The 15,432-nt window shown below is 41.0% G+C and overlaps 1 protein-coding gene across 3 annotated transcripts in view; it reads right to left on the reverse strand.

Moving 5' to 3' along the window:
• The window catches only part of vps13b (vacuolar protein sorting 13 homolog B), a 464,114-nt gene that overhangs the window by 153,268 nt on the left and 295,414 nt on the right, over positions 1–15,432 (reverse strand). For all 3 annotated transcript variants that reach the window (XM_030157727.1, XM_030157729.1, XM_030157728.1), the window contains exons 35-36: positions 1,606–1,947; positions 351–765 (exon numbers count right to left, since the gene is read on the reverse strand). In XM_030157727.1, the coding sequence (XP_030013587.1) occupies positions 351–765; positions 1,606–1,947 (757 nt within the window). The remainder of the gene's footprint in view (positions 1–350; positions 766–1,605; positions 1,948–15,432) is intronic.

The raw sequence follows: 15,432 nt of genomic DNA on the forward strand, positions 1-15,432 counted from the left end.
GCTGGTACAAAGTGGCATGATGTGGTATTAGTGTGGTTATAATGTGCTGGTGTTAAACTAGCCTAAATATATTATATATATATATATATATATATATATATATATATATATATATATATATATATATAATTCATATATAAAAATCCTATCCTTTTTCTTGATTATGATTATTTCAACATCTTAACAGCTATAACAACCTATTCTGCACTGGTTTATCCTCACTTACTTTAAAAACGTTCACAGAAATGGAATAAACTGACAAAACAAAAGCAACATTAAAAAAGTCAAACCAACTCCTGTTTTTTATCTATTTTTTTTATAGGTTTCTGTCTGTGCTTGATCTCCCTTACCAAGGCACTTGTAGTCTGAAGCCACTCCTCTTAAGGCCACATCAAACACAGACAGCTCCATCCTCTGTTTGCGGTGGTGGCAGCTGAGCAGAGCCGAAGGCTGCATCACCTGGAGGTAAAGCAGGGGCTCCAGCACCTGGTCCCCAGCCCCTCTCCTCCCGGGCTGCCTCACTATAGTGACACCCAGTGCTTGGCGGGCCGAGGAGCGGCTGGGAGTTGGCAGCCCGTCCAGGGACAGCAGGCTGCCTCTGAGGAGTGGGGAGGCCGGCTGGGAGGTGTTGCTGTTGAGGATGTCTTCTGCTGTTAGGCCGGCGAGGGAGCCCTGGGCAGCGGAGGCTGGGTCTGGAGTTGGGGAGGCTGAAGCTGGAGGAGACTCAGACAGCGTCTCAGGCTGGTTAAGGGCACTCTTTCCCACCTTAAAACAGATGACAGAATTTAAAAGTGTTTGGTTTTTTGGACAAGACAGTTTTTAATATCCAGAGGATTTTAATGTGTTCTTTGAGGTCATGTAATTGTGTGTATGCAATCTCACTAACTTCACTACTGTCAAAGGTGCAGAAAATACCACTAGAGATGTGGATTTATGTGCAATGGTCTGTAAAACCTAAAGACAACTTAATTACCTTCGGCTGTCTTTTGTGCAACTGTTAACTATCATTTAAGATAATGCTGCTGTTTGTAGGTTTTGTTTTTTTGTTAAATCTATAATCATTACAGCAGTCGGAGTATTCAAAATACATTTTGTTAATCAATAAAATCTCCCTGTGGTTTCTCTGTTTGATTGATTTTAACAGTAAATGCTACCAACCAGAGACACTTCAAGAGGTTTTCAGACTTTTTGTGCAGAGAATCACTGTCTTCCATCTGCAGTTCCCACCACAACACAGTAATCTGTAATTTGACTTCACATGCAAAGAGGCTATGCACATTATACATTTTTAAAGCTAGGAGTAGTTGTCTGAGCAATGACAGACTGATGGGATTAATATATACATTTTACAAAGTATATCATTCTGTCAGTTGAATTCTGTTCCATAGTTGTGGAAACTGAACTTACCCTCATCAACCACAAATCAAACGTTCAAATTAAAAAGTTAATTTGGAAACAGTAATGTAGATATTTTATACTTACACACCGCCACACTGCTGAAGTACTGTAAATGTGCATGGTAAGACTAATTATACACACATGGACCACTGACAGATCCAGAACCTGACTCATGCGAGAGCTTCCATGTTACAGGCATTTGTTTACCTTCTCCCCAGGCTCCTTCTTCTCGGGGGTGCTGGGGGTGTCTGATGATGAGGGAAGCGCCTTCGGGGGACTGGAGCAGGCGTAGGTCATGACAGACAGCCTACTAGCGGTGAGAAAGATGTCAAAAGGGATGAAGCTGAGGTTCTTGGTGATGGTGGACTTGTGGGAGGGCCGGGCGATGCAGTGGTGGCTGGCGCCGCTCTGCTGCTCGATCTGGACAATTCGGATGCGGGCGCTGTCGCTGCCGAAGCCGCTGTCCTGTCCGGTTCCGCTGTGGCGCGACGAGGCCTCGATGGCTGCTGCAGAGTCACGACTGCAGCGCTTCTTTTCATGTCGACGCACCTGAGAAAGTGTACAACAGGAGATTGAAGGTAGGACTGTATTCAGTGAAACCAACAGGAGAAAAATACCAACACTACAATTTAAAAAAAAGACCTCGGTTACAGTTAGAGTTTCTCTTCTGTAGTAAAAGGTTTTGGTTTTGCATTGTAAAAAAAAAAAAAAATTAAAAAAAAAAAATAAAAAAAAAAAAAAAAAAAATATATATATATATATATATATATATATATATATATATATTTTTTTTTTTTTTTTTTTACAATATATACTATGTATATATGTACTGTATAATATATACAATATTGTATTTTTACTATATATATATATATATATATATATATATATATATATATATATATGCTGATAATGTAATTTATACATTCATCAAATTTGTTTTGTTTAACCCTTGAAGACCAATTTTTGTGGCACAAATGATTTTTTCTCTAAATGTATTATTCTATTATCCTCTACTTTTTGCAATTTTCAGTGAAAATCCGGTATTTTCTTATATTTAATTTACTGATTGTGTAACTGTTCATAAAAGGTTCAAATGTTATTGTATCAAAACTCAGAAAAATCTAAATGTATGAATGAATGTAAAAACAAGCGTCTACAATCTTGACATTTGTCAAACTACATGGGTTTTATTGAGGAATCAGTTTTGAAGATGATACAATTTCCACCTCTAAATATCCAAATGGGTCATATCTGATGACACTGAGAACCTGAGAAACTGCATTTTACTTTCATTATTTCAATGTACTGATAGGATTTATGGTGCAAAAGTTATTTAACATTTTAGATCAGTAGATGCTTTTGGTTGCCTGAGGCTGTTTGGGTCTTTAAGGGTTAAATTTGTCTAAAAACAGAAAACCTAATAATGATCAAAAGATAAAATAAACAATAGAATTCATAACCTGAACACAAACACATTAGATACAACCTGTGTAACTGCTCTAAAACCTTGATGTGAGAATTCATCTCAAATTTAAACCAACTTTTCATCTGAAACCATATTGAAATGGATGGAGCTGTTTTATTTTCTCTTGTTTGGATCCTGACTTTACAAGGGAACTCAAACCAAATAGCTGACTTGATTGAAACCATGGACAAATTGACCAAAGAAGGAGAGCATCTTATAGCCACAGAGACATTAAAGGCATGCTCTGGGACTTTTTCCTGCGGTCTTAAAATCATTTTGCACTTCTTGCAATATTGGAAATGCCTTTTAAAAAGGGCCTTACTCCGGCAAATCGAATTGTTTCGTGCCGCGACTGTGGTATTGTGTATAAAGCAGCCGAGATTTTATGCTTGGCTCCAACTAACGGATGTCAGGAGAGTTCCAGCCGTTGTGGCAATAAAAAGCTTTCAGTGACAGATGATATAAATCAATGTGAGTAGGTTGCTGGGTTTCAAGCGACAATGAAAACAGGCATCTTTATTCTGCTACCAAAGAATGCCATCTTCATGACAATAAAGAAGCCGCCACTAGCTCCCAAGGGGGAGGAAACAGACAAACACATAAAGCTAAATGCTACCTAGAAAAAAATAAATTACTGGATATGTTTGTGTAAAACTGACACATTTTAAAAAAAGAGAAGCTGGGAAAAAGCTGCAACAACAAGAGGAGTTTCCTTTTCAGAAAATTCCTGGAAAATATTTTATTGCTGGAGAGAAAAGAACAGACTTTTCTCATACAGTAGAGATGATTCTGACAGGAAGGCTCAGGTAAACGTGTAAAAAAAGGAATGCAGGGTGAAAGCGTAAATATTCATGACTTCCATTAACTGGTTTAACACATTTAGCCCTTTACTGTGGTCATTGCCCATGTTTCTCATCCACGTTAATGGATATAACATCAGTCCCAATTAGCTACTGCTGTCTCTTGAAACATGATTATGATAAATTGAAAAACAGAGGAGGCATTCACAAAGAATTTTCAACACTCAAGGTGTGTCCCGTCCTACCTCCTACCAGCCCCCACCCCCACCCCCCCCGATCCAACCAGCACATGGTTGCTATTACAGCATGTTCGCTCAGCTGCCCCCTTCCTCTCTTTACATCGCTCTCTCCCACTCAGTCACTCCATGAGAATTTTAAATGTATATTATTGCTGTGGCGGAGATAGTGTTTCAAGACCTCCAGGCTAATACTAAACCCACTGGCAGCACATTAGACAAAATACTTGACTTATTAGATATTTCCTATTCTAAACAGTGTCATCAAAGGCTAAGAACAAGAGCCATATAAAACGCCGCGGCATGCCTGCCTGCCTGCCTGCCTGTTCTGTTCTTTTCGGCCGGGCTTATGTGTAGGGCTTCCATAGGATCGACCTTGCCAGATCCGTCTCCTTTCCCCGGTCTAATGAGGACAGGATGTGTGCACTTCTTTTCTGTAGAAATGTAAGATTTTCCAAGCAATGGGGAGGGGAGAGAAAGCAGAAAAGAGCCGGGACTTGTCTCCATGTGTGTTGTGTTAAGCGGTTGAAACTTGTATTGAGGTAAAGAGGTATTTGAAAAGGTATTCGGCAAAGGCAAAGCGTCCACTCTGAGGAGCGCCCCACGCTGAAGGGACAAATAAGCTGCACAGCAGCTGGGAAAGCGCAAGAGCCAGGAGAAACTGCCAGATACTCTTTACGCTTCTCTGTCTCTCTTCCCAAGCTAAGGCTGTACACATGCATTTACAATTACAGCAAATACCCCGTCTTCTTTTTAACCACCACTACTAAGAGAGTGCCCCCTAAGCAAATTCTTGGTCTATATTTAGATGTGCTTACAAGTGGAATAAGGGATAATGGGGAACACAATCAGGGGCATAAAGGAAAAGAGACAACGAGAAAACATACCACAGCACACAGTTGTTCATATAGTTTGAATCAGCGCATGCAATCAGTGCATTCACAAACATGTACACACACAAACCCACATGAAGTCAGTTGCTTTCCCAGGGTTTGATCTCAGCTCAAGTTTTAAAGAAAACTGGCTTCCTCTCTGTAATTCTGGGCTTAGTTATATCCCCATGGTGCTCACTCACTGAAAAGGAGAACAGGTATACACAGAAAACATAAACCTATGGCTCTGTGCTCTATATGCTTTAACCTTTTGCCAATTTACTCATTGACAGAGGGCAATAAATTCAACATACAAACATGCAGTGCAGCTAAAGGCCCGGTCCCAGCTGAAATCCCCTTTTCCAACCATTACTTTCGATTCTATTATATAATGGCTGCACTGAAGCGCTGTTTCCAGATCCCAATGCAATCTTTCTCTGGACTTAGCTGATCATGATCATGAATGTGCGATTACACACACATACACTCAACCCCCAACCCCTACCCCGCCAATCATGAGGTCATCCCCTCAGAGTCTCTAGGCAGAACATTCTGGAAAATGGAGGATAATCCCCAAAGTGTGAAACCATGAGTCTCCCAAGTGCCAATCATATCAGAGTGCATCTGTACGACTTCTGACCCCTATTTCTGTCAGTGTAACTCAGAACAGCTTGGCTAGAGGAAGGCTAATATGCGGAAGCAAATGTCACATCATCCAAATGCCACCCGTTTACAGTGTTGGCTGGCTAGTCGAATATGACAACATAACTTTTACATCTGAATACCACATATGCCGCTGATTGTTTCCAGATGAATGAAAAGTAGGTTGCAATTCAGGTTCAGAGATCAGGGAACATGAAAATCTGGATGTTTTAAGATGGTGGGGAGGCCCATGGTAGTTGACAGGAAAGAATATAATAAATACAGCGCACTGAACAAAGGTGACTATTATTACTTTAAAAAGGCTCTATTTAACAAGCAGATATACTCAATGAAGTCTGCATCCAGTCATTTTATAAAATAAAGGCTCCAGGGTGTCCTGGTTTGGTTTAGAGACAAGAAACGCTCAAGAAAGGCATGAAAGCATTAAAGATAATAAAAAGTAAAAATAAATCTTGGCTACTGGCCCAACTACCGATGAAGACAATATGAAGGAAAGGCATGAGAAAGTACAAAATGGCACTAAAACACGCCACACATGATGGTTATGAGATCAGAGTTTCGGAGTAACTACATGCAACAAGTTACAGATACTGAGAAAAAAGATTCAATTAAATTCCAGTTGAAGCCACCGGAGCTGAAATCAGAATTAAAAATGCACGTCGTCCTCCTGCAGCTCTCTGCTCTCAGTCTAAATGAAAAGACTGGATGTAAAGATAGATGAACCTCATGTCATTTCATGTTTTTGTTTCCAAGGTTCTGAATCAGGAAACAGCACAGAGCAGCAGAATAACATCCAGGTCATGTATGATTGATAGTTACAGTTAGCCCCATACCTGTCTGAAAACACCAGAATCTGCCTCACAGGGAATATTTTCTACAGCCTGAAAACACAAGAAAAAAGTAGATGCAGAAGTCTCCTGTCCTCTCAGACCAACAGAGGGGGAATTTATGGAATTTTTGCTTAGTGATGCTAAAAAAAAACTGCAGACACAGAATATGACCTCTGGATATACAGTATATGGCTGTGTAATGCTGGAGTGAATTTCCTGTGTATTGACCAGTGTAAAACATCCATCAGAAAAGTCATCAAAAAAGAACTGAATGTATAAGTCTGATGATGTAATATGGAGGCTATTACATTACAAAACACTAAACATTGTACTCGAAGCTGTACTCATGAATGGTCATGAATTGTCGAATGACATCACCAGGAAGTGGGAACAGCGCTGATTGTAGGAGAAGGTCAAGGCGGCGTTATGAAAGGAAGTCGGACATCAGTGTTGAGTGGAGGGGGTCAGCAACTTGACATCATTAGAGAATTACTTATTTGTTCAGAGAGAACCTTGAAGGTGACAAGTATGTGGGGACAGCATTACAACCGAGAGCCAGAAGAGATTACAGGCCCAACCGTCTGCTCATGTTTCTCACAAATAAAAACAGTTTTATTTCTGTCTTTTACGACTGCGATGAAAGACGGGTTTGTTTATTCACTCTGACAAATATGACGAATGACAAGCAGTTAGAGTCAATGAAGTGGTCAGTTAAGGTCAGCGGAGGATCTGGTCTGTTCTCCATACATTTCATGGTTAAATATGTTCAGTGATTATCATGCCTTTCCCATGTACTCTAGTAAATCCAGTAGAATTCCCATTGAATTACATGGGAAGTCATAATACTAAATCTGTCTGGCAGAACCATTCACTGGAGCTACTTACTTGCAGGATGCCTGCATGGAAATTAACTTCTGTATCTTGACTACATCAGAGTTTACAGGTTGGGCCCCTGCTGTGTTACCCGCTATTGTTTACCAGAGTCATAAAGCTGATAGCAGGCCTCTGTTCTTTTGTGCTGATGGAAGAAAACTTCAATGCGGCAATACCTCATCCTAATCCAAAATAATAACAATAATACTTAACCAAATGCCATAAAGGCCGCAGTTCATTCTCTTATTTTCTTGTGGCAAACAGAGGGGGGAAGACATTTATAATATGAAGTCACCGCTCTTTGTACGCCATAACAGCGGCCACAAAGCAAAAAAGGGCATCAAAGCAGTCATTTAATACATTCGACTTTGTTTCAATAACAAAGACAACCTGCTATGCACTTCAACTGAACCACAACAAAGACGCACTGGAAGGTCGCGACCCTGTTCCTTGCAAATGGATGCAGAGTGCTTCAGAGTGACTGTCAACTGTACTTTAAACACAGCGAACTCCACAAGCTCCGGGCGCCGAGTGGGGCCGATTTAACAAGCTCGATCCACCCAGTAGTGCTGGTGGGTGGGTTCGTTCCTCCAGGGTTTCACAGCATGTTCCACAAGGGAGCAGGAGAGACAATATCCTACACTTTAAACTCTGTCTTCTCACAGTCAAACCACCCTCCTAGATTTCCAAAGTCCCTTCTCCCTCTCTCTGTGATTTGGACAGAATCAGAAAAATAATCACTGATTTTTCCTGGCATGTCAGAAAGTCCCGTTCCCCTGATTCCATGTATACTGGGGAAAGCAAACGTCCAGGTAACGATTTCTATGTGTTGACATTCCTAAAGGAGTGGGTCAGTGGGAACAGTTTCCATCCAAAACCTACACTGGAAGAAGCAAAGAGAGCATGGAATGGCTCATCTGAATGGAGGAAGGCCTGTGAAACACCTAACTGGAAAAAAACAAAACAAGATGAACGCGCATGAAAACATGAACATAGAGATGATGTTCTTCAGTTTTCAGCTGTTTTATGGTTTGGAAAAGCCCTGGCCCAAAAACAAAGATGCAAATGATAAAGGCTGGAGAATGAAAAGAAAAATTGTGAAAGGAGCAAGTTAATGTGGTCCATCTGGGGAACTACAGTGTGCTGCTCCACAAAAACCTGGCTCTGGGAGATGTGGTGGCCAAAGCCTCTGTTTTATAATTGATTGAACTTCAAAACTGGTTCTCTCCAACGCCTGCACACGACATTAGTTTGCTTACAAATATTTTGCCACAAATAGAATGCAGATTGCCATTGCCTATTAAAAAGAGCTGCATCCAGAACTTTTAACGTGCAGCAGGCTACGGCGTTCCGCTCGACACGTTATGTTTCAGACCTAGGCCTTCGCAGCTCTAGGCCCTGGGAGAGGCTCGCCAAACCCACCATGCCCCACTCCTAATCTTTGGCAATCAAGAATGATTTAAAAGGCTTCACAGACACCACCCTTAAAGCTCAACAGGAGACTTATTGCTTCAGTCATCCTCAACAGATCCACCAATCTAAACCAACAACCCTGATTCACATCGACCAATAAAATCCAACGGCTGGGTTAGGGGTGATAGCGAGGACACGCAGGGATTACCCCATATCTTTACAATAACACTGACTGTTTGTATAAGCAGGATGCGATGTAGTTGTTATAACTCAGGAAAGGAAGTGTTCTAAAATGCCAGAAGACAATTTCTAGATTAACACCAAACTGTGTTAGTGAAAACAAACAGAGGGGGAAAGTGGCCCGACCGTCATGATGTAAGTTTTCAGAAATGATACACAGACTCACTCCGTTCATCCAACATAATCTCTTGGCTGGAATCAAATGCCGCTGAATGGACTTTATCACCGAAAGCTTCCATCATTAATGATAAACAACGTATCAGCCATGTGGTAAACAACATGAGGGCAGTGAAAACATTGAAATTTTATGATAAAGTTGTCTAGGGCCAAAGCTAGATGCAGAACTTGCCAGAACAAATTGTTGCTGATAAATGGATGAGTGGCCTTTGTACATGTAGTATGAAAACATCTATATTAACTCCTTCTTCTACATCGCCGGACAACTGGATCCAGACAGCTAATATTTCAGAGTCTTCGGTGACTCTGATGAAACAAAGATGAAGGCCAGATGTGGGAAAGGTGTAATTATAAGACACGCTACAGCACAAGTGAAAGTGAATGAGAGACAGAAGCACCCTGGGGTCTGTCTTAATTGCAGTGATCCTGGCCTCCGCAGCAACGGTATCATCATCAGAACCTTCTTTCCTTTGTCGTCTCTTCCTGCCTGTATTTCTTTATTTTCCATGGGAATGGAGTTTTAAACAACTGGCTCTCATTAGCTGTCACCGTCCCTATTTAGTTTTGGGATTTGAGCAGGGGTAATTTTCTAATCTAATATTCAGGCTCAAATGTTTACACATGCCAAGACTCCCCGAGTGAGGTGGGGTTGATGGTAACGGTGGGGCCTGAAAATGGGTGTTAAAGTGTTTGTCTGTGGGTGAGCTACTGTGAAATGAAAAATCTCTGGGTTTGTTACACAATGTGCTGCGTTTTTTAAGGCGGTACCACGATGACACAACACAACTTTACATTACAGCAGAGTTAGAAGGAGAACTCAAATCCTTTACTTAAATACATGAAAAAGAAGAAATACCAGAGTAGGATTTACATCATTCTTCAGTTCTTCAATCTACGATAAACTCTGACTTCAAAGTTGCTCTACTAAGATTTTCATTCTCTAGGTTTACAGAGAATCGTTAGAAAAAGAGGAAGTACCCAGTGAACAGTCAAAATGCCTTGTTGATATCAGAGGTGAGAGGTCATACTGGTCAATATAGGCAGCTGTAACTGAAACAACCACTTGGTAACACTGAGTCAAGGTGGGAATAAGTCACCTATGTACAAGCAACAAGTCTTAAATTTGAACCACCAAGTCTCAAATAATTCAACGTGTCTCTGGTGAAAATCAAGCAAATCGAGTAGAGTCCAAGCTAAAAGTCAAGCAAGACAAGTCCAGTTACTGTTTATATCAACTGTGTCAAATAAAATCACATGAATTTAAAAAAGTGAGCCTCCAATTATGAGCCCAGATGAACACCAACAGCAAGTGGTGCTCTGAAATTACAGAATGCGTCTATATTGTTTCTGTTGGTCTCTTCACACAAACAAATATTAAGTAAACTGAATAGTGAAAAAAACACATTCACATTACTGACAGTGGTGGAATATAGCAGTTTATATATAGTACAGTATACAGGATAATATAGTTAAGTGTTTTAACTTAGAGAACACAATCAACACTCTGGCTATTGTCACTTTAACTACATTTGACTGATTACTTTGTATAAAACCTACTTTTAAGAGATAAGTTTGAAAATACAGTACTGTTACTTGTAATAGAACATTTTCACAGCATCATATCAGTACTTTTGCTGAAGTTACTGACGTAGTGCTTCTTCCACTACTACTTCTAGTCTTTACGATGTAGATGTGGTTTAGTTCGTAAAGCAGGTCATCCTCTAACCCAAAGGATAAAGGTTCAATCCCTGACCTCTGTCCACCTGTTGATGTGTCCTTGAGCAAGACACTGAACCTCAAGTTGGTCTCGGGGTTCTGTTTCACTGGTGGGTGAATATATTTACTGTTACATCAAACCATGAAAATGTCTTCTAATGTGTCACTAAATACTGACCTCTAGATATTGATATAAGTCAAGCTGAGTAAGATGAGTCTAAGTCAAGTCTCTCATCAGTGTCAAGTGAGTCTCAAGTCCTAAAAATTGAGGGGTGATGGGAAAAAGTTTCAATTAATTAAGCTTGATTTGACTTAATTTATCTAGAGCCAACTTTAGATGCTTTGGTAGTAGATTAGAAGTATAGTACTTCAGCATGTCAGGCACATCATATCCTTTTGTCAAATAAACAAAGTGAAATAAAATACAAAATACTTTGATCTGAAAGACAATAGGATGAAAGCAGCATAAAATGGAATTATGTAAAGATTGTCATGAAGTTGAGCACTTGAGTAAAATAAAGTGCATACAATACAATTACATTTCATTGTTGCCGTGCACTGAATGTTATTATAGTGATATAAATGAACAGCATGAGAAGGTGTTAAAGGAGCACAGAGTGCAATTTTTTTCTTTTTTAACTACACCTTCATTCATATTTAGTGACTAAAGTAAAGCGTGTCCATGAACATGGTACAATACACACTCAGTAAGGCTGAGAACTGCAGCAGGGTAATCGTCAGGTTTCAGTCTGGTCTTCAAGATCACTCATCCTAGCTTTCAACTTAACATAATTATCTTTGGCATTATGTTTTTGACAAACAAACAACAAAAGAGACTTCAAACTGCATTGTCTTCAGCATGGGCTCGGTGGTTCATGAAAGCAGACGTCTGAGAGACTTCAAACAGCAGTGGAGATGCCTTTCATTAGGTCATGGGACTGTTCTTCTGAAACGCCTGCATGAGCTGCCTGGCGGCCATGTCTGTATTCTCTGCTTTAGTAACAGCAACAACAGGGAAAACAACAGCGATCAGAGGTGAGATGGGGGCGGTTTGGAGGACGATGGGGTGGAAGGCGTGGAGCTGAGGGGGGCAGATAAGCCCCAGGTGGTCTGAGGACTGTGAGTGATGCTGCCGTGACCAGCCCTCACTCTGGGGAACATACACACACTCACAGTTGCAAAAATACATACATGCAAGTACACACAAGTGTGTAAGAGTGAGCAGCACACACCTATAACTGTGCACACATGTTTGCACGCTCAAACACAAAAAACACACACAAGATTGAAAACAAATTCAAAGAGCAGCATGAAGACGAGAACAATCCTGGCTCGCTGTCTATTTACAGAGCTGAAATTAGAAGAAGAGGATTGAAGTAATCTTCCTTTAATTTCTCTCTGGATGTGCTCCCAGGGCTGAGTGAAACAAAGGCTCTGATGTGCTGTATGTAAGGTTCTCAAAGGAGAATGATGCAAGACCCCCTGTCCCCTCATCTGGATTGTCGGAGAGGGCCTCAATGGGGGGGGGGGGGGGGGGGGGGGGGGGGACAGAGTTACAGGACACATCACAGAAGACAAGACCGAAATGAAGCAATAGAAGAAAAACCTGGAGCCGACCTGCTGCTCTCTCAGGATACCTTGGCTGCACACTTGACAAGCATAGTTCAAGAGGACATTATGGAGGGGAAGCAACAATTTCAGGTGTCAAAAACATGATTGCTTGGCTGCACTGGGAGGATTCAGAAGCAGAATTGGGAAGAGGGAACACCTGTAGTGCTTTAAACTCCAAAACTAACTCATCATCACACACATCTTTTTTTCTGCACTGGCTGAAGCACTTGGATTATCAGAAATTGATTATTTTTGCTGATGTCTATTCCAAGTGTTGGAATATGTGTAGTGCACTAGATGATTCATTGTTGACATGCATATCTAAACCACTGGAACACCTCCAAACAGACAAACTGAAACAGGTGAGGTATAAATTCAAGTCCACCTCTTGATTATCTAAACCATCTGAGCTATGTTTTTCAGTTGGGTCTCGAGTGGCTTCATGGCACCTATCCGTGCATATCTATCATTGCCTAGACTTCATTTGGACTACATGCCTCTATCAGGTTTCAGGGCCGGTCACAAGCCTACAGCACAAAGACCGCTTTCATTTTAGACACACATTCATAGATAGCAGTTGTTTACATCGTGTAAGTCTTGTTTCTTAAAATATGGACATGAGGAATGGGCATGTTACACAGCACAACGATTCCAAAGGTGAAGAGATGTACTTCCACAAATAACAGCACATTTAGGGTTGCAATTAACAGCTATTTTCATTGTAAATGTACCTTTTAATAACATTTATTATGAGACAAAGACACTTCTGAAACCTATGGTACTTGTTCTCACAGTTCCTGACCATGTGAGAAAGTAGACGGTACGTTAAAAAAAGGGCATTTTGCAGTTCTAAAATTTTATCACCCATGCACTATACATTTTCTGCTGGTACTTGAGCAGACTGAATCTAGGGACTTGTCATATTTAATATTTTACCCCTACGTGACCTCAGTCACATACAAACAGGGACATAAGGGAAAAAAATGAAAATGTGCCTTCATCCAAGGAAAATCTTCCGAAGCCTGTGGAATGATGTGTGAATTTGTTTTAGGGTAAATATTTAGTTTAATGAGAGCAGTCCAAGAGGAACTAGGTAGTACTCCGGTCGACCACAGGCTTAATAAAAATCACAGTGAGGGAGAAGCAGATACAGTGGTGGAGTCAAATGCAAACATTTACTGTATATCTGCACACGTATACACATGCTATTAAAAAAACAGACACATGCACACACTTTTACTGCAATATTCAAGTTACACAGCGAGAACCCAATACTCCCCATCACCTGTTATTCTAGGTGGAATCTTGCTTATACAGGTGCGTGGAAAAATCTGTTTCCTCTTTTCACCTCTTCAGACAAAAATTCAAAGCTTTTTTACTCTAAAAAAGTCAACGACAGTGTGTGTACATATGAGTCTGCCCTGGTTGGCCTGGTGTGCCCTGCTTTACGAGTCTCCTGGGTTTGTGACCCTCTTTCCCTTGCAGGCAGAGAGAGAGGGTCCTCCTGACTCCTCCTCACCTGAGTCGACACCCGATCCCGCGGTTCATGGTGGGGGCCCGCTGCTTCCCCTCAAAGGCACCATTTGTTTCTCCACTCTAATAGAATTCCAACCTTCGTGATTTTATCTGGAGTTTTCACGCCAATTTTGCCAAAACCGATTGAGGAGAGAGCAAATTCAGCTGCTACTGATCTCAAGTAGATTGAGTTTCCAAGGGGCCAATTTAAGAATGTGCCATGGTTATGCTTTGAGACAGAGGCTGGTCGCGGTGCTGGGGCTGAACAGGGAAGGTGAGTTGTTATGACTGGCTGTCAATTAGCAGTTGATTCACACAGGAGGGTCAGTGAGACATGAACAAAAAAAGAGAGAAAAAGATACAGTTTCATAACAAAAGAAGGGCAGCAAGATGAACACTGGTTATAAAAATATGTATGTTTAAGATAAGCTAAGACAACGACGCTTATTTAACAGATGTAAAGCAGCCAAAATGGAAAAAGACTTGGCTGTGCAGGGAGTCTTATTTATTATTGCTCTCAGCAGCAACAGGGCGAATGAAAATAGTTGGAGGCAGGATGGGAAGAGGTCAGGGTGAAAGGGATCTGGCCCTCAGAGAGGGTTAATATTCAGGTTGAGTGGTTAAGAGCTGACCTCTTACAAACGTCAGCTCCCACATTTACAGACTAATACTTTGGACAGAGCCAAGAATCAAAGCAAACACTGGATTCGGACTCTTTTTCTCTCTGTCGTGTCTGATCGTGGTGGATTTCTCCCTTCCTGCTCTCTCCTGCATTCTCTGTCATCTGGCCATCCTCTCTCGGAGCTGTCTCCACTCTCTTATGTCTGCTCTGTTCCTCTGCCGTGCTGCAGATTTTCTCTCTCATTTGATGTCTCCCTATTTCTGTTGGCCAGCAGAGGACATAAAAGCTCTTCTGACACCTCACTGTCCTGGAAGGATCGGAGGTCGAGACAGAAACTTCAGTTCTCAGAGCTCGACAGCTACGAGACAATATGAAACACTCATCGCGAAGAGGAGCGGCCTTGGAAATAGTTTACTTTAAACATACACAGACGAACATCCAGGCCCAGGTTCCTCAATGAGCCAAGCTTGTCAACAACACCATGGCTTAGATAAGCCATCTCATGTGCTTGTGACATTCAGCTAATACTCCTACTTGATCTAAAGCTAAATTGTTATACAAGGGAGCACAACAGGTCAGCGAGCTTCCATTCTCCCACAGTGTCACATTTAGTAGCATTTGGAGTGAAAAGAGAGAAGGATCCTGATGTTTTTCATAGGTTTTATTCATTTATTTATCAAGAATCAAAGTCCGAAAATGTAAGCCGATGAAATCTGATGTTTCCTTATTGACTGCTGACTGATCTGCATCACTGTTTGCTTTGCTTTAATGAAAAGACAAACAAAACAAGATGGTTCTGTTTCCTCTTAAGCCTCTAACACAGGCAACTTTACAACACATAAAATACTCAACAACAAAGTTCACTGTCCAAACACATTTCACTGTATTTGAGTGTGGTTGAGGGGATGATGTGCACAAAAAAACATGCATCAATAAAACACTGAATCCTCCCCACTAATAACTTAAAACTGCTGTCCAAACCCACTGACAAACCAAAC

Source organism: Sphaeramia orbicularis, chromosome 16 (genome assembly GCF_902148855.1).
Source record: "Sphaeramia orbicularis chromosome 16, fSphaOr1.1, whole genome shotgun sequence".
Classification (NCBI taxonomy): domain Eukaryota; kingdom Metazoa; phylum Chordata; class Actinopteri; order Kurtiformes; family Apogonidae; genus Sphaeramia; species Sphaeramia orbicularis.